Source organism: Styela clava, chromosome 7 (assembly GCF_964204865.1).
Source record: "Styela clava chromosome 7, kaStyClav1.hap1.2, whole genome shotgun sequence".
NCBI classification, from domain to species: domain Eukaryota; kingdom Metazoa; phylum Chordata; class Ascidiacea; order Stolidobranchia; family Styelidae; genus Styela; species Styela clava.
The window spans coordinates 7188171-7214626 of NC_135256.1; the positions used below are offsets into that span (position 1 = coordinate 7188171).

At 33.6% G+C, this 26456-nt stretch overlaps 1 protein-coding gene across 2 annotated transcripts; it reads right to left on the reverse strand.

Annotated features, from left to right (window-relative positions):
• Positions 1-1175: 1175 nt before the first annotated feature.
• On the reverse strand, positions 1176-26456 carry LOC120328949 (serine/threonine-protein kinase B-raf-like). Of its 2 annotated transcripts, XM_078114148.1 has the most exons (20): positions 26261-26456; positions 25620-25721; positions 24541-24628; positions 24123-24221; positions 23176-23282; positions 22551-22663; positions 19174-19291; positions 18598-18755; positions 17728-17815; positions 15737-15814; positions 15260-15284; positions 14428-14766; positions 11786-11895; positions 11102-11301; positions 8426-8602; positions 7184-7230; positions 6850-6977; positions 6281-6403; positions 3513-3647; positions 1176-2817 (listed from the first exon to the last, which is right to left on the reverse strand). In XM_078114148.1, exons 1-20 carry the CDS (start codon positions 26354-26356, stop codon positions 2653-2655), a joined length of 2496 nt encoding a protein of 831 aa, XP_077970274.1. In that variant the 5' UTR covers positions 26357-26456; the 3' UTR covers positions 1176-2652. The 2 variants fall into 2 exon arrangements, with proteins under 2 accessions (XP_077970274.1, XP_039251469.1); XM_039395535.2 differs by lacking the exon at positions 14428-14766.

The window sequence follows — 26456 nt, forward strand, 5'->3', positions numbered from 1 at the left end:
GGAAAAATTATTTTTTTTGTGAGCGGCCCAGCTAGATGGCTGAAGTTTGTTATATGGCCCACCAAAACAAAGCGTTGCTATGAAGTGGCATAATCCAACGATTTAGGACCTAATATTTAAATAAATTGGTAGGTTTATTTCGATTACATGTTCAAACGAATATTTAGCGTTCCCCCGCGCTAACGGCAAAGCAGGCCCGAACCTTAACTTTTGCAATCACTTACCAATTTTGGCATTTTGTCACATTCCCCCCTAAAATCGCCAAAACGCAACCACTCACTCGCGAATATTGTCCATATCTACTACCGCTTTTGGCACAGTTCAGCCGACGTTGATCATCGTTCATAGTGGAGATTGAGCAAGTCCATCTCATGGACAAGGTGAGGTGAGGATGTGCAGCTCGCCAATTATGAAGCATAACAAAAACATCCAACCCATTTATCTAGTGTTAAAATCAAATAAAGCTTCACAATTAGTAAAGTCGGTACACAGATTTACTGTTCCAGCATATAGACCAGTGTGCTCCACATAATAACGTGCTTTTGAAAATTATACAAATCCCCAGAAAGTCACGACACAGGGCATTACCATTCTACACAGGAAATATCTTTTTCTCGCAATTTTTGAATGGGTTAATGTAGTGTTTTCGGCTTATTTCAATTTTGTTCGAATTCCAGGATTCAAAATGATCAAAAGTATACATAATAATCCAGAACTTAAATGAACGGGAATATTGATGATCAACAACACTAATAATTGTATACATACATTTCCTATATATGCTAGATTAAAATTACCTGACGAGTTCCTGACCGGAAAGCCATTATTTATAACATCAAAAATGTATAATTATTTAAAAAATAAGCTCCGAAGCAAAAGTAACTGATTAAACCAGTAACATGGTAAATATTAGATAAGGGAGCAAAACAATTTCCTAAAACGATTCTCGACCGAGTCAAGCATGAAGACTGAAATCAAGCAACTAGGTCAGTAGGATTTTTTGGATGTTTTTTTCTAAGGGATAGATATATCATTTCAAAGGAAGAAATAGTGTCGCATATTACAGGTAAAATCTGACATGATATATTACTCGATTTTGCCACACAATGATAATTTGAAACAGGGATATCTAGAATATCAACTTCTGACAGCAAAATGAAAAGATAAAGAGCACAAATTATTAACGTTGGTATATTATTAATAATACTATATATACATAAAATTATTATTATAGGCACGATTCATTTTGTAGAGAATAGTCACAAAAGCATCAACATTCTAGCTGGCAGAAAACAAAACATATTCGAGCATAGCTTACAAAATTGGATATAGATCGATACCAACATATGAAAGAGGAAAAATTATGGAATATTGGAATAATGCTGTTCAGAACGACAGAACTGTTATATTACTGTTTTCCCCCATGCTCATTCCCCTCCTTACCCCATTAAAAACAAGTATGTTGCAAACAAAAACAGCAATACTAAGCAATATAGATCAAATGCACAGCAGGCTACATGTTTTCAGTGAAAAGAACTAAAACAAAAATTATCATAAGAAAAAGATCTTTTTACGACTCATCCATTATGGGTTGGATAAAATGAGTTATCTCCTGTTTCCAATTGCTTGCAAGTTGCAAGAGTTGTTGCTAAGAAAGTTATAAATGTGGGCACTCCCGAAGTATTGCGCACAACCTGAACCCTAACCTGGTACACATACTATGTTCAGGTTGTGTGCCATCTTGGTGCATCCTGCTATGACCAGCTGTTGCTTCAAATTAAGGTTGATTACATATTTGGGTGCTCTCGAAGTATTCGTACCAAGATGGCACACAACCTGAACATAGTATGTGTAGCGGGTTAGGGTTGTTCAGGTTGTGTGTCATCTTGGTACAAATACTTCTGGAGCGCCCATATTTGTTTGATTAGACCGCAGATACGACAATTTCATTTTCTTTTTCAATAAAAAGAGTTTATAAATCAAAGATTGAAAATACGATCTGGTGATTGGTGAGTTAATTTATAAGAACGTAATTGAATTCATATAGTTACTCAGTAGTAAAAGCATAAATACAAAATTTCTGTTATACATTATTAACTTGAAATGAGGCAAAAAATACACCATTAACTAAATATACTCCTATGATAAAAAAGATTTAGACATCGAGCAGTTTTGCATTAGATTGATATATTCCTACTCATTGATTCGATCAGTCATGAAATTGCATCATCATGGCAGAAACATTTTGTCACAATTTGATAAAAAATATGATATCATGTCCCATTGAAAAGCATTACTAGGCTATACCATTCATTTCAACTTTTCGTGGATGAACTAACAAGATCTCAACTTGAACTGTTGCTTGCACCATAATGACAAAAACAAACTTTTAATGCTAAACCTCTAGAATAAAATAAATAGATGAATGTGTTCCACGGCGATTCTCTCCAAATTTGATATCTGCATCAAAATACCTAAATCTACTGATTTAATTGAAATTTGTAAATAAATGCAGCAGAAATTATTGGTCAGAGATTTATATTCAGCATCATGAATTTCACAACTTGTGCAACTGTTGGTACAACCAGTTATCTAAATCTCTTTGTCTAATTGTCCACATTGAACTATTAATGACTTTGTATATCAAAGAAATTAGGGACTGACAAATGTGTAAGGTGCATGTGAAATAGGAGTTTTTGGCGAGGCCAATGTAAAAAAATCATCGCCAGAGAATCCTGAACGATTTAAACTTGGTTCTGATTGGCTGCGACATATTTTTGGAAGTGCACGATATAGATTTTCAAGAGATGCCACAATCTGAAAATAGAAATACAAGATTAGTTTCAAATAAGAGAGAAAACGACCAAAAGACTTAACTTATCTACCGTCAATATTAAAAAAATGAGCTAATATGGTAGTCAGTAGAATAATATCTGTGAGACTTGCTCCAAAAAACTAATACAGCAGCAATGGTAATTCAAAAGAGTAGTTCATATTGCAGTGAATATCAATTAAGCAAATTTTATTGAAAAAAAAATACCCAGAAACAGCAAGATAAGTAAGATTTTTCCACAGAAAACTATGCTCAGAAGTTATAACCCAGGTGGTAAGCAGGAAATCCTGACACTGATATAATTTGATATTAATCACAATAAGTAAGGATAAGTTATCATTTTTATCCAGAGAATGAAAAAAAGCCGTTAAGATGACATAATCATATGTACCAGTCAATGTGTGTATGGGATTATGTATTTGTTTTCAAATGCAAGACTATATGGAGCAAGAAGTCTCAACTGAATAGCGATTACATGAACCACCCTACGGTTTTGGGGAGTCCAGAAATCTTCTCGCACACAATTATCCCTCACAGAATTCGAACCTATAAACCCACGCAAGGTAATTGGAGGTGCGATGGCAAGCATATTCCTAATGCTTAGCACAATGCACCACCTGCTGTGCTCTATATATCAGCCTTAGTACTATAACAATAATAGCTATATTAATGTCTATACCTGTGGAAACAGCGGACGTTCTTCTTTTCCTTTCTTAGAACAATCTAATATCAAACGCTTGAATGCTTTTGGAGTATCATTCCTCAAATACGAAAGATTTGGTGATAAAATACCTCGACCAACTTGAAATAAAATCTAAACAATAAAATAAAATCATATCCTTAATTAAGATAGAGGTTAAGCTATAGCAAGTCAACAGTTAACAAGACAATTCAGTGCATGTAAAACTAACATATTACATATTTAATCTCTGGTGGAAGTGCAAAAGATTCAAACATCTTGTTCTAACCATCAAAAACCATAAATAGGACTTCAAGAATAAGAGGTGAACCAGCAGTAGTACATAATGTAGGAGAGCGTTCTACAAATTTCAAATTTCTACTAGCATTAAAAGTTTCAATATCTACATATTATAACAATACATAGTAATAGTCTAACCCGGTGGTTATCAAACTTTTTTGTACCATTACCCGCTTTGGGCACTCTGTACGTCATCATCGCCCCTTTGTTTTTTTTGCCCCCTACTATATCTCTTTCTCCTTCTAGGAGGCAATATAGCCCACATCAGGGGCGGACACTTTCCATAATTTTGGGGGGGCGAACTTGGATCGCCTACCGAAAAACACCGCGCCGTGTATCGTCACGTAACAATAACCTGTCGATGTCATTCTCTAAGTATTAGCATGTCAGTTTGCTACTCATATATCGATTACCTAGGCTGCTTTGCTCGGACACGAAACTTGCGCGTCACTGAACCAATTTCTTGAATTCCGCGAGAATTAGCCCACGGCTCTTGCTAACATACAGAAAATAACAAATTTGAGGAGTCGTATTAGGTTATTGTTTCAATTTCTAGTTCTGCATAAAGCGCACTAACGCCGTTTCGTGAAATTAGAAATGCAAAACAAAGTAACAAGCTATTGTGCGAATTTTTTTCCTAAATTTTACCAAGGAATTATCATTTGACTAGTAGAATTGCCATTATTGTCGATTTATTAAATCATCATTTGAACTCGAAATAACATTCAGGATTCACGCAATGACTTTGCAGGGTTTTTATTTATAATTTAATACGAAAATAAACGGGCACAAGTTCAGGCGCGCAGCCAGGATTTAAAAAAAAAAGGCGGGGTCAAAGTCGGAACTTCCCACTGCCGTCTGCAACAAGCACCGCGATTACGCGCTCAATAAAAGAGCCGCCTATTTGAGCGTATAATGATTTTTCTGTCGATCCATGACAGCCACGAGATTCTAAAATGTCCTTATATATTAAATTGTGTGCAACCTAACTCGCGGTTGCGACTTCTTACGTCAAAATAAAAATATTACTAAACTTAAAGTACCACGGCGATATGTGGACATAAAAATATGAGATAAGCTGCCTGATGTATTTAATTTTGATACGTATTTTTGCAATCTTCCGAACTCGTTATCGTCGTTACAAAAATCTCGATATCTGATATAAAATCCGATATAGTACAATTTTATTTCATACAATGAAAATAATTATAAGGTATACTAGTAAATCAAAAATACAAATACACCGCCTCGAAATCCACGCGGAACAGTCGCCGCGATTACGCCACTTGTTAATAGAGCCGACTTCATCAACGAAAAATGATTTTTCACTTATGCAAAGTAATCAATCAAAGACCGATACGGGCATATTCAAAATGTCTTGATTTATTAATTTAATTGTCTTCAATTTAAACTGCGGTTGAGTCGACAAAACAAGGGCCACTCTAAAACACGACGGAAAAAACCTTTCGAAAAATCCGTAAATTTTCTGTCAATTCTCACGTAGTAAAAGTTATTTCAGTACAATAAAAATACATAAATAAATACAAAAAGTGATCGAATATACTTTAATTATCTTATATATCATCACAAACCGTGGAAAAGTCGCGTTCTCAGCTTTGTTTAATGTTAACACGAAAATTTTCGACGTCAATTTTAAAGTAATGGATAAAAAGGCAAATCCTGCTCACAATTGACCGTGTTTCGATTTTAGTAACGAAATATTTTTAAAGGTCAAGCAAACATAATTTGTGCCGTTGGCACACGAAATTTTGCGATTTTCGATGCCTAGAAAAGCGTTTTTAGACTGTCGCGGGCCTCAAAACTTATATTGTTTACAGTTTTATTTTTAGTATTTTATATTGCCGCTTTTCAACTTTTCGACAAAGTACATGCTTTGATCTTTGCCCGCAAATTATGCTGGGCCTTGCACGAAATCCATAACGTAAAAAGATACGTCCCGCGGTGAAAATTGTTTAAAACAACTTTAGATCTAGTTAATTTTTTAGCGATAATAATTAATTGTTGTAATGAAACACAGTTTGCCTCTTTCATTTCTTTCGCAAGTGCCAACAATAACACTATTGAAAGATTTTGACAATGAGAAAATCATATTAAATTGTACAAAAATGAGTTAGTTGTGCAAAACCGTGGCGCGTGATCGGCGGTGCGTTTGAAGACGGAGTATTACCCGTGCGGGCGCGCATGTTTCACGAAAATGTGAGGTGCTCCGAAGGCGCATTATTGTAAGAAAACAGTTATAATATCGGTAACTATTAACCGTTTAATGGCGCTTGACTATCGCACTTTTCGGAAATGATAATTTTGTAGGGCGGAAACAACATGTATTAATTTTTTTTGCGAAATTATTGAGGGGGGCGACCGCCCCCCCTCGCCCCCCCCGGGTGTCCGCCCCTGGCCCACATTGGGAATCACTGGTCCAACCCCTAATATCAAAATTTTCAACTCACCAAATCTCTGCTACCGATATGCTGATAAGGAAGTTTCCCACTTGATAATTCATAAAGTACAATTCCAAATGCATAAACATCTGATTTGAAAGAATAAGGGTTTCCACCTTGCATTCTTATTATCTAAAAATGAGCATAAAACAGTGGGTGATTGAACCGTTGAAGTATGATTCACTTTTAAGACAACTCATTCTAATAAATTTTTTAGGAATATTCTATTTTGATCACTTACATAGAAAAGCCGAATGTTTTCATCTCAGTACAATTGCAAAGATAAAGTTTTATTGATATTTAGAATATAAATTACTGTTCTTATCGTTCATTCATTACCTTTGTGAAAAAATGTTAACCACGAGAAGAACCCTGCAATATATTAAAGAATCCGTCCGCTAATTTCGGGGCACAAGTATATTCTAAAGTTCATGACCCACCCGACATGGACTGGTAACCGGACGAGAGGTCGTGGTATGCCATATAGTTAAACCGTATTAGGGACTTTCCTCTCAACCTGGATAAACATGAAAATCTTATTCAAACTTCTCTTTTTGGAGCAAATAATATTAGTTTACCTCTGGTGCCATCCATAATATTGAACCTGTAGGCTGCATCAATTGTTCAGAACCTGACCATCTTGATTTGACAGTGGCAAGACCAAAATCACCGACCTTTACAGTGAAATCTTCAAGCAGGAAAATATCTTGGATTAGTCGCATTAAGGAAAATTTCAAGAACTCTTCGAAAAACTTCATTTACTAAAAAATGTAACAGGTTCATTTTATATTATAATTAATACAATGTATAACGTATTGTCAACCTTTGCTATATTATATAGTTGGTCCAGCAGAAGTATACCAAGTAGCAACACTTATATAAACATTCATTTTCAGGTATTTAAAAGGATACTGTTTGATTTCATGTCGCGATGAATAATGTTCTTTGCATGAAGGTAACTGAAAAAAAGACCAAAAAAATGAATTTAGAGCATGGAATTATGAACAATTTGTATCCCACACTGTTTTATTTATAGAACTGAACATTAATAAACCAAAAATTAAACACCACCACATGAGTTTTTTCCTGAGACAATTTTCACAGGACCGTTGTTGGTTGGCACGACTGCGACTTAATTCGACAGTGATGACAAGTTTATTGCAGACTTAATAAACTGCACCACCATTATGCCTCATGACCATGACATAAATGTTGGTTGCACTTTCTCCTCAAAACACACACCAGTTTTGTTAAAATGCCTAGAGCAAGGGTGAACAAAGTTTTTTGCAGGAGCTGCATTCAGAAATTCTGTTTTGTAAAGTATCATATAGTTACACCTAGTCAAAATTTAATACATAAAATATCCTAAAATTAGAAATTTTTCAGAAAAAAAAATATATGACAAAGTAAAAACCCCAACTGACACAAATTTATTTGGCAAACAAGGAAACTCATTACCAGATGATGTTCATAAAAAGAATAGCCAATGCGACTAATGCACTGAGTCAATGAGACTGATGCATTCGATGACATGCACAGAGCACACAGTGCTGCATTCATAATGTACTTAATCAGTCTGTGCTTCCGTCTATACCAGGGGTGTGCAACCTTCTCCGCAGGCAGGCCAAATATCAAAAACTGGATAAAACGCGGGCTGCACCTTCATTTAACATTGGCTTTCTATTAGTTGCAGGCACAAAATCGTTTCTTTTTGTTATTGATCTCATGTCATCATTAGGGGTCCTTGCAGAAATGATTTAAAAAGCATAAAATTCTCAAAACTGTAATTCAAATATATTGCCACATCCAATTTAAACGAATTCAGTGAGAAATTTCCTATCCCGGCTACTTTTATCCAAATTTGCCCAAATGGAAGTGCTAGCAATTGGATATAACGCCCATTTCAGAAAAAAAATATGTTACCGAAAAGTGCCATATTTGAAACTATGACTTTTCTCAAATGTGGAAAGCTAACTTAGTGGTTTCGGTAAAATACGCCAAGATTAATTTCCAAATAATTTGCTATCAAACAGCATTCAAAATTGGCACTTCTTCGCGAGCTGCACAATTTTCCTTTGCGGGCCGCATTTGGCCTGCGGGCCACACTTCGCACACCACTGGTCTATACAAAAAGTAGACATCAAAGAAACTTACTCCATTCCCTGAGCAATCTGTCTTGCAATATCAACAAGTTGCACCATGTCAAACTTTGTTTCAATAACATGTAAATGACGATAAAGACTTGAACCTTCACACCATTGTGTCACTATACATAACTGTTTTTTGATCGTGTATCCCATAAATAAAAGAATATTCACATGTCGTGTTTTCCTGCAAGATTTAATAACATATATAAATTTTATCATTGCCATGGATAATAAATTCCCATGGATAATAAGTAAATGCGAGAAGATTGTTTGGTGGTTCCCATCACCTCTGGTTGGTTACAGCTTCTTTCACTATCAAGTCCATGCATCTGAAACAAATAACTGGCTAACAAATCCCATACTCGACATGGACTGGTAACCGCAAAAGGGGATGTGGTGCACCATATCATTTTTCTTCTCACATGTAATATATATATATATGAAAATTTCATTCTCCACACCTTCTGTCATACGGTTGAACAAAAATTTTAATAAAAGAATCGAGGTACTCTAACGCAGTGATTCCCAAAGTGGGTGGTGGGCGAAAAAGATACAAAGGGGGGGGCGAAAAAGTCAAAGGGGGCGATAGGGGGGCGATTCCGCGAAACCTGTTTTCGATCGGCGCATCATGCACTTGATTACTGTACTCTGCGTGCTTTCGTAGGTTTGAATCACGTGGGCGATATCACACGCGGAAGGATTGCTGGACTCATCTTCGCAGTAAGGTACGGTAGTTTGCGTATCCAAGTGGTCGGGAAATCTGTAGTAATCTGGCCCGGGACGCTTCACTGAATGGACCTTTCCCCGACCTTTGACACCGGAAAATTCTTCCCATACGTTACCATTCTAAAATTTTCAGTGCTTATTTTAAGAGTGGTTTCGCGAGTTGTTGTCTATAAAATGAAGTATTTGTTTCAAACTATCATTCTGATTCATACCATTCAACAATCTGTTTTTTAAAAGTACTGGTAATAAATTTTAGCCCAGTCTATCACAGCTATTTCTACACTAATTTTTGATTACTATAATTAAACTGAAACTCCTAGGAGGACAAGGTGTTCATTGACTTATTTTATTTAAATTTCCGAAAAACAACTAAAAAATAACGAATATAATTAGAAATCGCGAAAATGAGGTAATGTTCACGACCACGCCTGAAAGTCTGTCTGAGTGAGGAATGTGTCTGTGTGGATGCGAAAGGGGGCATTGTTACGTTTATTTTTGCATCTTGCTGATTGGCCAATGTCACGAAGTAAACAAGGAAGTCTATGCCAGGGGAAACATCCAAACGGCGGTTTTACCGATGAATTAATTTTATTTATTATCTACGCTCGAGGAATAAATTACATTTTTTACGTAACAGAATTTATCGTGAGACACGTTTAGACTAAATTTTTTATTATATCCTAAAAATGATATTAAACAGCTACTCGTTTAACGAGCCTACGATTTAATTATAATTAGACAAATGGAAACACGCAGAAAAGTTGCTGCTGAGTGCAGGGGTTCAATAGCGCAGTGAATATTTGAATATATTGCAAAGCAATAGGGAAAAAAAATTCATATTCTATTCGAGAGATTAATCACTGCTTAATTTTTGTAAGAATGTATCTTCTTAAAGAAAATCTTTAACAAAATTTCACTAACCGTGCGGAAATATTCACCTCGATGTTTGGAAGTACATATTCGTGCGAACAATTATTTTTGAAAATGAACATTACAAAGAACTAGGAATAGTGATGCCCATTTAGAAAATCTTCCAATCTTGGCGTAGTGATGCTATCAAGCGTGATGGAGCAACAAGACAGTGTCACATTAAATGTCATTGTAATAATTTTTGAATAAGACGACTGAGTTGAGTTCAGGAATTGTCGCAGTTTTCACATGATGTTCCGTTTTTAACCTTCAAAAAATCTATGCGATTCGCAAAAGAATAGCAACCCTAAATTTTGTTCCGCGAGCGACGTCAAATTTGCCGACTCCTGGGCCATCCGAGTCCGCAAATCCAAAAACAAATGGCTGATTAAATCTATGGACTGGTGATCGGACTGGAGGACGTGGTAGGATGAGGAATCAGGGATGAATTTTACCGAAGACCGTTATATATCATGTATTTTGATGAAGGTCATCAGTCTGTAGGGATGAGATATACGAAAATCATTATTATGAGTTTTGGAAAATTAATTTTGTTTTCATTATTTTAATGTGAAATGAGGTGAATTTAGGGAGTTAAATGCAAGAGTACACGGCGGTTTATGAGGAGGTAGAACCGTGGATTCTTTCATTTCTGACCTCTGACATGGTGAAAGAGGGGTTTTCAGTTATGCTGCTATTGCTATCAAAACAACCAAATCGCCTTTCCATCAGTAAACGGGGTAATTTTAGATATAATGAAAAACTCGCTGAAGAACACCAAGCTCATCCATCTCATTAAAAAACACTATAAACTATGATTTGTCTCCTTATTTGGTCTGTCATATATTCATTTCAGACTTTCAATTTTTTTTGCAGTGCCAGGGGGCGATGAATAGTATAGGGGGGCGATGGTAAAAAAAAGTTTGGGAACCACTGCTCTAACGAATGGTCAGTACTCAGTACCTTAGTTCATATTGTAAAAATAAAACAGTTTTCTAAAAACAAAAAATAAAAAGACAGTACTAAGACAAGAAGACAATATTCTTACTTTAGGACTGCGACTTCATTCCTAAACGCTTGTAACTGGGAAGGTGTGGGACTAGTAACATTTAATTTCTTTACAGCAACAACACCATGCCATCTACATCGAAACACTGTTCCATAAGATCCTGATCCTATCTTGTCTCCCCATTCAATTTCTTCTTCAGGGACTTCCCAGTCATCATTAGAGTCTCGTCGCATCGTACCCTGTCAAAAACATCACCTGATTAAAGAGAATTTGACAGAACTAACATTCCACAAAATAAAATCTCTTCTGTAGACATAGTAATATGTTTTTCAAATGGTAAAATGACGGTACTCATGTAGCATGTGAACCAATATGGCAGACACCGGAACGTAGTATGTGTACCAGGTTAGGGTTAGGCCAAAATTTCAGGTACAAATACTACGGGAGTCACTTTGCTAGTCCCCGAACTCTTGATAATAGAACTAAAATGAGGAAAATTGAAATAAAATTATGTCCCAACCCCAACTTGGTACACATACTACGTTCCGGTGTCTGCAATCTTGGTTCACATACTTCGGGAGCGCCAAAATGAATTTAACTGAAGCATTTACAATGCTGCTTTGAATAACATCAAGACCAAGTGGACAAAAACAAGTTCATTACAATTACCAACTCTCGAACATACCAGCTAGCTTGATATATTAAACACACAGGATAACTCACTGATCCATGGTGTGTCTTGTTTCTATATCCAACAGCAGGAAGACTGCCAATAGTAGCTGCGGCTGACTGAATTGATGATGTTGGTGGGGTCACAGAATATCCAGGTCGTCCTATTATTATTACACAAAAGTAGTTGATGAATTTATGAAAAATATGTACTTTCATTTCATGACCAAATATTGTAGACACCAATTTCTCCATGCACAACTGGGAGTAAATGGCTGTTGTGACACAATTTTCGAGTGGAGAGTTTTATATCAATCTTCGGGCATGCATAATAAACTAAAAATATTTTGGAAAATCAAACATTTCTTGAATTTTCATGAAATTTCAAAATGTATTGCTTTTTCAATAACGTCAGACGAAGAAGTTACGGTGTTCACGATTTTTTCACTTTGAATAATTTATGCAAAATAAAAAACATCCATGCAATACAAGAGAAAAAAATGACTGACACAATTATTTTGCAGAACAAATTAATTTAAAATGATTTTATTGACAAAATAAAGGCCACCGGAACAACTACTAAAGACTTATCAGAAACTCAGAAATGAAAATTACATATAGCGACTACAAAGATTTTCCACCACTAAAATAAAGCTACATCAAATACATTCTGATTTAAAACACAAGGACATTAAGGAGTGTTTTTGGGCACAAAACAATATCATCACTGAGACATTGTAAAATGTCACAAGAAAATGGAATTTATAGATTGTGATAAATTTTATTGAAATCCAATCATTATGAATTCGCTTATCTTTTTTATTATTCAATTTAATAGCAAAATCAAAGAATTTCATTTGAAGAACAGATAGTAAAAGGGTCTGCATATGGGCTTTATAAATAGTACAGAAAGCTTCAGCTACATTTTGGTGCATTTAATTATATTGTAAATTAATCTTAGAAGCAAAATATGTTGATTTTAACGTACAATAAAGATTTAGTATTGTGAGATGTGCAATACTGACAGCATTGGACACAAAATCACAGAAGTTCACAATACAACAGATGATCTGACAAATCAACAAATACAGAATGATATTTATTAACATTATTACGGTAATTATATATTCAGAAATCATGACTATTCGTTATGACACACGATTAAATAACTCACTAATCACAAAACTATTCTAACTTTTAGCAAACAATCAAAGCTGTGCTATTTTTTTCTATGATGTGATGCAAATAAACCAACATTAAAGCAGTGTCTGATATAGAATATGAGCAGAAAAGTTTGAATCGGTTGCATATATATTTCATAAGATGCCAAAACATATTCTTCTAACATGTTGAATCAGAACTCAGTGAACTCAGAAATAGAGATGTACCGATACTACTTTTGTCGCCGATACCGATCCGATACCAGCTAAAAATGCTGATGCCGATACGCAGATATTCGAAAACGACCGATATTGCCGATATTCCGATACTATGTAACTATTACCTCAAGTGTGCAGAGCAGAAAGTTTAAAACAATAGTCTTTGAGCATTATTAATAGTGCACATTATTTCGGATTAAAAAAGAGAAATATCACACACATGTATATATATATATATATATATTAGGAAGTAGATGTTTGGGATTCCAATGCGTCAGTCAATTGATTCAGATGCATAGAGCACTGACGCTAGTAATCTCAAGTGTTCAATTAGAAAACTAATAGAATTTGGCTACTGATGATAGCAAAATAAATAAGTGTTTAGCCTACTCATCGTATGAAACTGATACATTGAGTTACGTGCGCAGGATTTTGTGCCAATACAACGCCTTATTTTATATTTATTTTACACATCGGAAATTTTAATACAAAGATTTGGCAGCGAAAATACTGAAATTGATTGAGCCAGTTTGGATTTCAAATGGCTAGAAACAGGTCAGAATCCGATTTCCGTTTTTACTAGCGGGGGTGGGGTCGTGCATGGCTCATAATTCACGATTCATTCAAGCAAAAAATAATTTCAAGATCAGTATTTTAACCTATTTTTCAAAACATTCTGGATCATATTGAGAAGCTAAATATATCGGAATTATCGGTCTAAATTTAGCCAATACCGAAAAATTGGCCGATGTTGCCGATACCCGATACATCGGTACATACATCTCTACTCAGAAATACATAGAAAATTTATAAATTTCTGTTCCGGTAGTCGAAACGACATACTTTGATTTGAAGTGAGCGAGAACTAACGTTTGTTTTCTAATTCCAGCACCAGGAAGATAGAAACTATTACAGACACCAAAACTAAAACTAAGACACAAAAGTTGAAACTTCTGAAGAATATCAGATTTAACCCTCAAGTTTACACAGACTCAGATTGATGTTATCAAACTCTCCCTTAAACAAGTATATATCAAATAGTAGATCAGCTCATTTTTGACTTCCAACCACAAATAAATAGACTCAAGTTCAATTTCATCTCTAATATTCAATTGAATGTATAAAACTTATTTGTAGTTTTCTTTATTTGGAAGCCATGCAAGTGTTAAATTCAGTTTAGGAGTAAATTAAGACTCCCACTTAATCAATAGATTCTACAGACATAAAAGTGCTAATTGGGAAAAGTCATGCGCAAGAATTACAGTAAATCTACACTAGTTCTGATTACATTTGACCACATCTCTACAGCAATCTAACCTTGATCAGAATCAGACTGTACTCGTTTGTTATGTTGACGAATGGGTGACTCAGTCTGGGGGGTAGAAAATTTTCGAGGCCGTTGGGTGGGCGATGATGAACCATTTTGATAAGACAATAAATTAGGATGAGAAGTATTTCCTTTTATGCTTGAAATATTTTCATTTTTTGATTGGTTCTTACGCTTTGGTGGATTTTTTAGAGCAAGAGGAGAATTTCGATGTGTATTAGACAAATTTTTCTTATGGGGAATAAGGGGTGAATGGGTAATATAATGATGAGTGATATTTTGATGTTGGTGTGGAACAAGTAATGTACTGCTGTGGGATTGGAGTGAATCTGTTTCAGAAATAAGAAAAATAATTACATGACGACCAACCAAACAAAGTAATTCCAAGAACTGAAAATGAGAAATGAAATTATTCATTGACACAAATTTGACTAAAGCACAAAAATGAAGATAACTAAAACTAGCATATTTATACTAAAAGGTAAAGTTGGAAAATAAAATCTTGATTGACATAAAGTGATCATAAATGTCAGACGAGCTATCCTCGAATCAATTTTAAATTCAAAAATATGTTTTAGTAAAAGAAATTAACCCATAATAAGTCACTGTACCATGTACACAGGTAATTCTTGACATAGCGTATAATTAATGACATAAAAAAACATGGTCATTTTCATGCGACAAAGACCAATACAAGAATAAAAGCTGGATAGAATTTCATTTCAATTCTGCTCAGCATAGTAATAAATTATTTGACGACTAGAATTTTACCCATTTCTAGGTAGATTCATAAACAGTAACAAAGCACTACTACCAACTCACCACTCAAATGCGATTCATTGTAGTCCTAAAAAAGATTTGGTTTTTGTGAAAGCAACAATAGATGAGCAACAATATTCGAAACAACAAAGTATAAACCAACTGAAAGAAATTCATCGACAAGGAGGGTGCTGCTACTACTTGAAGTTATTAAAACATGCGGTGGCTGTCATTTTGTGCACTGTAACAAGTAACTCTGTGTGCTTGATTAAAATGGGGTTATACTGTCTCATTTAGTGAGCTGCGAGCATGTGCACTTTGAGTATTACAGTTCTTGGTTAAATTTACGAGTTGAATCTGTTTAATCAATCTGTTTGCGGAGCAAAGAGCAGAATTACTATCATAATTATCACAAACATTTTTGAAATGTAAGTCTATGTGATTCAAATTACCGTACTCCACGTTCATCGTATTACATTTTTTTGCAATCATCAAAAAATTTCACAATATTCATTCGAAAAGCAGATCTGACAATATTACCTGCCCTGTTGCAGTCTTGTAAATAATCAAACTCGGTTGAGATGAAGAGCGACTTCTTGTAAATGTGATGCGATCATCCTTGGAAAATTAGATTACACAAATTAAACAGACAATAAATTAATAAAGCACACAAATTTTGACACAGACAATACCAATAATTATGACAAATAGATAAAGCATTCAAGCATTCTGAAATAAAATGTGACAAAGGTTTATTTGATGAGTAATTCAATAAACATGCAATCTGTTATTTTCGATTGTATATCAGGAGAATGATTGAACAATTTAGGGGAATTGTAAAAACATTGATCTGCACTTGAACAATATTATGTAAATATGTTTGATGTAAAAATGACTTAACGATGAGTTTAAAAAAGTATGTTTTTTGGGGGAATTTGAAACACTACTAAACATTCAAAGTATTCCCAACTACTCTTAAAGCAGAAAGAAATACGCTTTATATTCCCAAGTATTCTCAATGCAGAAAGAAATTCGCTTTCACCGCGATCATCTATTATTGGGATGGCAAACCACTCACCTGTGGCACAATGTGACCCACCCTGTCTTTCCATGAAGTCCTGCCTAGAATTATGCAAATAGCCTCCCAAACTATTGTGAGCGAATCCCTATATTCGCACATGATTTTCTTAAAGTCGAGTACCAGAAATCGCCTCAGTCAAGTGCTGAATGTCATGTGTGAGGCTCAAAACTAGGCAATACCAACCAATGGCAATAAAACTGCGAAAAAAATGCAACAGAAAGTTTTCCATCGATGCAAACTTTGATTGAATATCTATGATCCACGGTCATGAACCACAGTGACAGATTTTGTAGAAAAAGAAAAAATTTGTGACCAATTCATTGAAAAGTTGTGCCATCCCTGAACTATGATATGGCCTTGGTATTAATGTTACAGATTGTGCAACCAATTCAATCAAATGAAAATCAAAAATGAGTAATTAGAAAACATTAAAGAGGTTGTAATTGCATTTATAACATTGAAATCTAATAGGGAATTCAAAATTTGGTTTACAATTTCCATAATTACTCTCACACACATTTCCTTTACTCACAATTTGTCCAACACTCCTATGACGCTGTCAATATTATACCAGTCATATAAACAGTGCAGCCTGATTTTAAGGGGAATGCAATATCTTGTTTTAATTGTGCCTCCTAAATTTTTAGTTTTGTATAATTGACTTTATCCAAAATTGTTTCAAGTTTTGCTCAAATCGTAATTTTATACTCAACAATACAATTTTATAATTCATAGGATGTAATAAATAAATTTCAATGAAACTGATACCATTGGCACAGGATAAAATTCAGTTCATAGTTTGTTGGTTACATTAAAACTACCCAAGCAAGACTCAATCAAGAAAGTGTATCATAAATTTAGTGAATTCTTAGTGGAACATATGTTTATTGGAGGTCAAGCTTGGTAGAATATATTCTGTCAGTTTAGTGATTTATTAGGCAGCATGTACAAAGATTTACATACTAAACAAAGAGTATTAAATGAAACAGTGCAATAGGAAAATTCAAATCTGAAATGACTGAGTTCAGAATTGCTCTGATCCGGTATATACATAAAGATAATATATATATATATATAATAAAGGCTGAATCATTTTGACCTATCTGTCCTAATTTGACCTTTTTAGTCAGCCTATATATTTTTTATATTGAAAAGGTATAACAAGTTTCTATTTGCAATATGATTTGTCGTGAAATGAAACTGTAAAATGCAATGCAATGAAATATTTCGATTATATTTAAGATTATTTGTAAATAATAATTGCAGTTATGCATTAACCAGTGCTTACCACAAATGCCACCTTCATACTAATGCATTCTGGCTGCCAAGCGTGACAATTGGTGATGAGCATTAAAAAAAACAAGCAATGTGCAAGTTAAAACTAAGTAATTGTTACAGAATAAATTCATGCTTGAACATGTAACAATATCATATTGAAATAATAGTTTACCATTGGGATTGGAATAGGTACAGTTCCTGATGTATCTGTTGGTGTTTTAGGCGAATCTGGCGATGGAGTAGGTGCTCTAATCTTTTCACTAAAAAGAAAGAAATTTTCAAAACAAGAGAAGAGTTTTGCAATATAATAGATTTTCAAATCCATTTGCAAAAAAATAATTTGAATAAAATGCCTCGTATCAATAATTCTATATATTTCTTTATAGTGTCAGTAGCACTTGACGTGTTAGTGAAGTAGCCTAAACACTATCAATGAAATTCAATTCATCCATTGTCTTGGCCAGTGGCGATGATCATGATGAATTTAGGTGCGGTTCGTTATCCTGGAGCTTTAACTGTGTTGGCATTGCAGATTACCCGTCTTGGTTTCAAGTACCATATGCCCCCCACCTCACTTAGGGTGTAATAATTTGGGTGAGCAATGCTGAAACGTAAAGATTCCAGTCCTCCCAAATAACAAAAGCTCAGGCCTCGTTCAAAGTAAAGGGCACGAGTAACCGTTTCATCAAAACGATCAGATGAAGGGTGGGCAAGGATTTTGGACCAAGGGCTGAAAATTTTGCCCACCTAGACTGGCAAGCCATGTGAGTGTGACGTAAAAAGTTACATTTTATGACCAATATTTACAGTGTCACAAATCAAAAGTGGGAAACAATAAGCCTCGTGCCAAAACTAAATTCAATCGCAATCTCAACAAATTCCTTGAGCTATCCTTGAGCTGAAACATCAAACTTTGGTTTTTGTTTGGTTGTGGCGGCATCAGCGGGCCAGATTAAAGTACTCAACGGGCCTTAGTTTGCCCATGTCAGGGTTAGATCCACATCTCCATTGAGACACATCAAAAAAAAGCAAAAGATATTACCTTATTTTAATGATCTGATCTTTGGTGATACAAAATTCTTGAGCGAGGTGAATACAACGTTGATGCAGTTTTAAACTACACATTTTACAATACATTCCATGAAATAAAATCCTTTGGCAGTGATCGCAGTACGTAAGTGTCAAAAATGTTTTGCGAGTCTAAAATGATATTGATATCAGAAAATATATTAATAATAAATAATAACAATGCATATTTTCCTCAACTTATTAAATGGAACAATTATTTACCAGCTGGAAATTATATATGTATAAATAAGTGACCAAGACATGTAAATTACCATAAAAATATCACTATCATAGGAGTGTACGGGGGATTCTACACAATTTTTCAGTGTTGTAAAAAAACAAGAAAACATAATAGATTAAACCGAAGGGATGAATATAATGCTGTGCATGATATCAATCAAGCTCCAACTATCCAAGTCTATAAGTTCACTAAGATATAAATGTCCCAGCTCTGCTACTTAACAGATTACATAGAGCGCTCCATATCAGTCCAAAACATTATATAATATCAAGGCAGCGACAGAAAAATAAATTAGATAACGAAACTCACAAAATTATGTTCTGCTTGTAATATTCTAGTTTTTTCTTTAAATGATTTATTATCAGTTCTCAGTTCTAATTCCATTCCAGCTAATCTGCCTGAATCAACTTCCCAGTCCACTGGTTGGCTGTATAAAAATAGAATTTAGGAATGAATTGTATGAAGAGTATCAGGAATTAAATGAATTCTCATATAATATAGGTTTATTGAATGAATACTAAAGGTTGTGAAAACTATTTTTTCACCAGTGGCTTATTAGGAAAAAAAAATTTTTAAATAAAAATAAAATTAATAAAAAACTGCAATAATATCTCATGATATGAGAATAGTACAGAAGTTGTATCATCTCTTGGAAAATAAAATTTGCATAAAATTGAATATATTACTGATATGCTAGAAGATTGAAAAGTTGAAAAACTCAAAATTGAAAGTTTATCACTTATTATTAAGCAGCTTTGCTGCCAGACCTGCAACACTACACCTTACTTATTGACAGTCACCCCGTAAATATTTATTCAACAATTTAAAATAAATCATAAATTCATATCTTATGAATTTAATATTTAATGAGTGAAAACAAAACATTTAGACATTTTCACATGTTTTTATTTTATAAAAATATTATTTACATTATTAATAAGGTTATTAGCACAGCACAGTATAAAATTACAAGTCTATGAAGATCTATTATTTCCTGCCGACAAGAATACTTTTTCAGTGATTGGAAAAAGCCAGAATCACTTTAAATTTCAGGTTGTTTGCACAATGGAATAAAGCATAATACATGATAAATATCATCATATTGATGCTTCTAAAATACTTTTGAATCTTTACAGTAGAAAAGGTGCAGCTCCAATTATCTGGAGATCTAGACAAACTGCTGAAATTGTTTTAGACATACCACCAAAGTTGAAAAATGGTTTTTTACTTAGGTATATAACCTTATTACAATTGCATCCAAATAGATACCCCAACAGGTATTATAATAAAAACAAAATGGCATACCAATCCGAATAATAGTTGATGAGAATGAACTGAAAAACCAGCCAATATTCAGTGGATAAACTACAGATCTCATTAAGATTATATCGATAATTATAGAATCCAGTTTCTTAATGAATAATTCATTTTATAAAATCAATTTTTAAAGAAACACTGAGAAAAAATTTGTACAACTACAAGTACATCTTGGACAATATTCCCATTTAACTAATCAAGAGATGTTGAATTTTAAAAGCTCTAAGAGTATACAGATTATACTTGAAAATGTATAAATTTTCCCTAGTTAGTGAAAGAGGATTTCAAATCCGTTTGGTGCATAAATACCTAGCAAGCTACAATATCTACTAAGCAATATTTCATTACACTGAGAAATAGATCATACTTAACAATTCAATATGATATGACTCAAAAAACAGTGGCAAAAGGTAACACAAATGAGTCAATACCTCGGAGAAATATCTGAGTTACAGATCAGTATATATTGTAATATTCACATGAATATGATTTCACAATTTTGTTTGCATCAGGTAGGATTGAATTGAATACAAATCAGCTATTATTTCTGTGATCTATACACTCGACATGACCCCAAACAGATACCTACCTAAGGTAATCCGAACCGTGCAACACATTGTGATGCAACAGACCGGACTGTTTCCTCATTTTCTAGGAATTGAGCAAAATATGACGTAAAAAAACCTGAACTACACCAACGAAGCATACTGTTGTTACTAAAATTTATAAAGTCCATTACCTACAAATACGAATTTACTCGTTAGACACTGGGTCTTTTAAATACAATTTTAACAAAATTTTATGACAATATATCTATCACCCCTAAAAAGGTTTTTAACTTATTTGACAGAACACACTTGTGCATGAAGAATCTGTTGTGGAGGACAAAGAAGTTTCATCCATTTCACTTATTAATATTCTCCTAATTATTTTTGTTTTATTGATATTAGAACAAACCATACAGTGAATCGTCCAAAGACAAATTTTCTGTTTTAGAAAGCTTCAGCTTTGAATACTGCACCAGATGTGTAATTTGAAAAAAATTACCATATGAATCAGCACGATTAATGCAATAAATTTTAAAAGGATTATAATACACACCGGATACAGTTGTAATTTGTTGTAGAATGACAATCATTTTACACTGAAAAATTTGGTTCAAGTGCTGAATTTTAATTAATTTTCATTAGTGGAACCAAAATTTCTCTATGCGGTAAAAATTTGAAACGATAAAGTTTAATAGTATGACAAATGTGTATCAGTGAAAACATTAAAAAGGTGTTTCTTGAATAAAATAGATCATTCGTCTATATTTCTACTTAATACTCCTCAGCCTAAATTTGATATATAGATGTGCTACTAGGTTATGAAACTATACAAATTGTCATAATGAAGGTGAGATGATTTAATCCAACTTAATAAAGTTTTCCATTAGAATATTTCTACCAGGCATAATATAAAAGAATGAAATATTTCAAAAATTTGTAGCTAAGCTGTTAATTATCATTCTATACCAACAATAATTATACAGTATCAGTTATTTTAGGAGTTCATCTCAGAAACTATTGCTTGCTATTCTAGTATGGAAACATATTTATTGATATCTTTTTCCACTTTATGAATGATTTGTTTGAGTTATTATAAATAAATTGACTTGTTTTATTTCAAAGCTACTCTATGGTTATTTCCTTTTATATCCTATGCTCTACAGCAGTGGTGTTCAAACTTTTTAAGCCACGCCTCCTTTAGAAATTGTCAAGCCTCACGTCTCACCTCAAAAATAACCTGCTAACAATAAGCAAAAATATAACAGATAGTAAGGCTCCATGCTAAGGATAATAAAGATACAAGCACAACAGTGCTTCGCAATCTCCAAACAATAAATATCATGTGGATATCCGAAATAAGATGAGCAAGATCAAATCTAACAAATATTTTTGATCTTAATCAGCTTCATGCACCCTCAAAAAATTGTCTAACTGATGGATATACAACTAAGGCAAAATTACGACCATGTAACCCACTAATCAATCAATAGCTCTAATTCAAATACTGGGCTGCATGAATGAAGGTGATAGTAAATAAAAACAAACTAAAAACATCCTGAGTAATTCAATAAATAGTCTTGCTGCACACTAACACAAATATAGAAATATATTTGTGTTAGTGTGCAGCAAGACTATTTATTGAATTACTCAGGATAGTTATCTTCACTCTTGCTACAGCATCCTTGCATTATATGCATACGGATCCACCGACGCAAAAGCATAGAAAACGGAAAAGTAGTTGGTCTTGTAGAAACCCAATCGATAAACTAAAAACATATGGCGAGAACATATGAAAAAGTTATTGTGAGAAGACTGACTCACTTCGTTCCAAACTTAAAAACACTACATTGATCTGCTTTATCTCTCAAATCTTTCAATCTTGCTGTCTTCTGCAAAACTTGGGACTTCAATGATTTTCCAATAACGGCTCCAACCTATATTTTAATATTGATAAAAGTGTTCAGAAAAGATTCTTGCCAAGATGGTACAGTCATTAGGGTAGATGGAGAAAAAAGTGAGCAATACAGAGATATAGGCTACTGAAAATTTGAGAAAAATGTATGTTTGCGAAAATCCAACATGTTCATCTTAAGATTGGCCATTTCATTGTTTCAGCAATAAGTTTTAACTTTCCAAGCAATATATTTATATATATCTAATACAGCCAAATTTGTACTAATGTCTTTCTTGTAAATTAATAATTACGAGTTAAATTTTCGAGATTCCTGATTTGCACTTTATTTCAACTTTAATATTTCAAATAAATCGGCAATTTTGTTTTTGTGCAAATTTTCTTAAGATTTTGTTGAAACGCGGGCTGGATTATGTGATTGAACTTACAACACTTTTCAGCATTTTTAATAGTAATTGGATTATTGAAGTTAATGACTGCAGATTTATTGTGATCACAAGCAGAGTGAGTGAATAGCCTAAGAATAATGATTACCGTTGTCTTGCCATTAGGAAGAAATATCCTGATCACTCCCACAGTTTTTCCAAGTTGATTATTTGTGCCATTGTGATGTGATCCATCTGATGTATCATATGCTGGTTCTATTCAAAGACAAAAAATATTTTGTAGGGTGGAGATTAAAGTATAATGAGAAAACACTTGCAGAAATAGCAGGATTTACATTGCATTTGGCTTTACAGGGTTTATATTAGTTACAATTTGGGCAAACATAAAATTACAGCTGCACAGCATTCAACAGGGAAATTCATTGAAAAAAATTCCTAAACCACTAAGGGGGTAGTGATTCCTTCCATTAACTAGAAATAGGAGGTAATAATATTAGTTTTACAGTTTTAACAATGAAACAAATTTATTTATGTTCAACTCAATCATCATATCCAAACTTTCGTATTTATCTAAATGAAATTTAAAATATCATGGTTCGCCAAAGTTGACGCTTCAGAAGTATGTGTACCAATATGAAGGTAACTAATTTTGTTTGTCTACTTTACATAAAGTTGGGTAAAGGAATGGAAGCCGATGGGCAGGGGGTATATTCACTTGGCTAACACAGACAGTCCCGGAACTTGTAATAGAACTTAAAAAAGAAAAATCTGAATAAAATTATGGCCCAACCCTAACCTGGTACACACACTACGGGAGTACTAACGTTTTACGTTAGAGTCATTGTAATTGAGTCACAATAAATATCTGCATATATACACCCTAGATTACAAGTTTCTAGAAGAAAAATCTGAATAAAATTATGGCCCAACCCTAACCTGGTACACACACTACGGGAGTACTAACGTTTTACGTTAGAGTCATTGTAATTGAGTCACAATAAATATCTGCATATATACACCCTAGAATACAAGTTTCTAGAATTACAGTGAGATCCAATTTATATCCAAAATGTCTATTTAAAATTAACGACTTACCAGTGCCAACGTACTGTGGACCAGGTGGGAAAAATATTCTGTTGCCCGGTAGTGTTTGCACCCCGGATGGTTCTTGTGAAAATGAGTTAGTTTGTGATCCTGTAAAACATTTACATTCCAATTAAAATAGTTTTACACTGCTCTAGAATCAAATATCAATAAATCATTAATTCTATTGAATTGCCGAATAAAATATCATAAACTTATGCTAATAATTGACTGAAAATACAACATGAAAATAGAAAATAGCATCCATGCATGAAACTGGATTACATTGAAACAAAAATATTAACATATAGCAGCAGACAGTATACTTATTGTGTAGATTTTCTCTGAAATGAATACAGGAAAGTTGAAAAATTGGCTTTAGTTATCTTCGCTCCAAACTCGAAATCTGAATATATGAAATATTGTTTACCTTGTAATAATTGTTGTTCCAAAACATCAGTGAGATTATGGTGCCTTGTTTGAAGATCCCCGAGTTTGTCCGTTAACTCACGATATTCCTGGAATAAGAAAAGAAATTCACGGTAGTTACACTCAGTAATATACCTCACTGGTAAATGAGCATAAAAATAAAACTATGGAAAATTTTGCGCTTTTCACAAGAATTCATTGATATCAATGATTTTTGGTTATGTAGGAAGTAATATACTTGCATCCAATCCTGAGCAAGATATTGATAACTAAAATGCACTATTTTCACATGATATATTTAGTATAACAGGTCAAATTAAAGCATGGCGTTTATATAGTGAAAAAAGTTGCAAAAACAATAATATTGACACAAAGGCTTCGTTGATCAGAGATAGCAAATATAAATTTAGAACAGGGAATAATAAAAGACATTCAAATTCTGCTCCCTCTGGAAGGAGGGAGAAGATTAAGTTTATGTAAAACAAAGATTGATTTTTGTAAAGATGTATCTGGCAGAAGTTATTTTATCTACACCCCAGGCATGATATTAATCAAACCACTTCATCTACAGCAAATTACATTGCATATCAATAATTAATGCATGGTTGAAATCCAGCAAATCAAGATAGAGATAATAAGTAGCCTTAAATAGATTCTCATCTTTGCAGGCATCATTTGCAAATGTTAGTCAGTGCGAACACTGATGAAAAACACCATAATATGAATTTAATTCAACTTGGCTTTTTAAAAAAAAGTTATTGCTTAATTAAGGGATTGATCTACTTCATTTATGCCTGATTGGATTGGATTGGATATTTGGATTGGATACCAGGTTATGGTTTCTATTCAAAATTAGTTTCAGAAACCACAATGAAGCCAGCATAGCTGTTCCAATAAATCTATTGCAAAACCAATTTCATTGTACTTGCTGAGGCTTTTGAACTTCAAGCCGTTACAAAGAATAAAAAGGAGAATAGTCTTCGTTCAAAAAACCAGATATTTTGATAAATCCTGAAATATGAGAACAGCTTGCCTAACCACCATAAAGATACACAACCAATGATCAATGAGAATACTTACTTCAAGATAAATAGGCGGAGGGTTCGTATTTCCACCAAATTTATCATTCAGTCGGATAATGGAATCTTTGGTCAATCTGATTACTTCATTCAAATTTTGAAGCTGAAATATCATTATATGAATCATTAGTCATTACACTCAAAATATTGTTAGAGGACGGCTAGCGAACTTCTTGGCATCTGAGGAACCAGTATTGTCAGTGGACTTGTCAGTGAAAATTGGGTAGAATTCGGATTCAAAAATTCATAGTTTCCTGAAAAATTGTTCTGATTGATATTATATAAAAAAACTCAGTTAAAAAACAGTTATTTTGTAAAATAAAAAGTGATATTGGTATGACATTGTCTGCATTTTGGTCACTTGCATTTTTATGAAATTTTAAAAATGCACTTTTTAAGTCTGTGGAGGATAATGTAAAAATACAAGAGGAAAATAATTAGGCACAAATCATTCTTGAACAACAGCAAATATGACAAAGATAAGTTGAAACATAAACAAGGCTTTTAATTTTATTGTTAGCCAGATATGAAATATGTAACAAACCTTCATGAATACAAAATAAACTGCCACATTTTGGGATTCAGAATACAACACAGAATTTCGATTACATATTTCAGATCTATATTAAACAATGCACTCACATCTTCCTGTATCTTCCTGATGTCACTTGATCTCCTCCCCTCTGATGAAAAGAGAGGTTGAGTCATGGTTGACATTCTTTTAGAAGATCCAACCATACAGCATTTACTAGTGTGCTGTTCAGTGATATGTCATCAAATATTCAAACATAACTTTTCATTATTAATCAGTTGATTGGTTAATTTAGTAATATTTCAT

Coding starts and splice junctions, on each gene's coding strand:
- LOC120328949 (XM_078114148.1), bottom strand. CDS start 26,356: ATGGTTGGATCTTCTAAAAGAATGTCAACCATGACTCAACCTCTCTTT. Junction 19,292..22,550: donor GTTTTTAAGTTTGGAACGAA/GTGAGTCAGTCT, acceptor ATTTTTATACAG/CCAACCAGTGGACTGGGAAG. Junction 6,404..6,849: donor TATTATGGATGGCACCAGAG/GTAAACTAATAT, acceptor GCTCATTTTTAG/ATAATAAGAATGCAAGGTGG.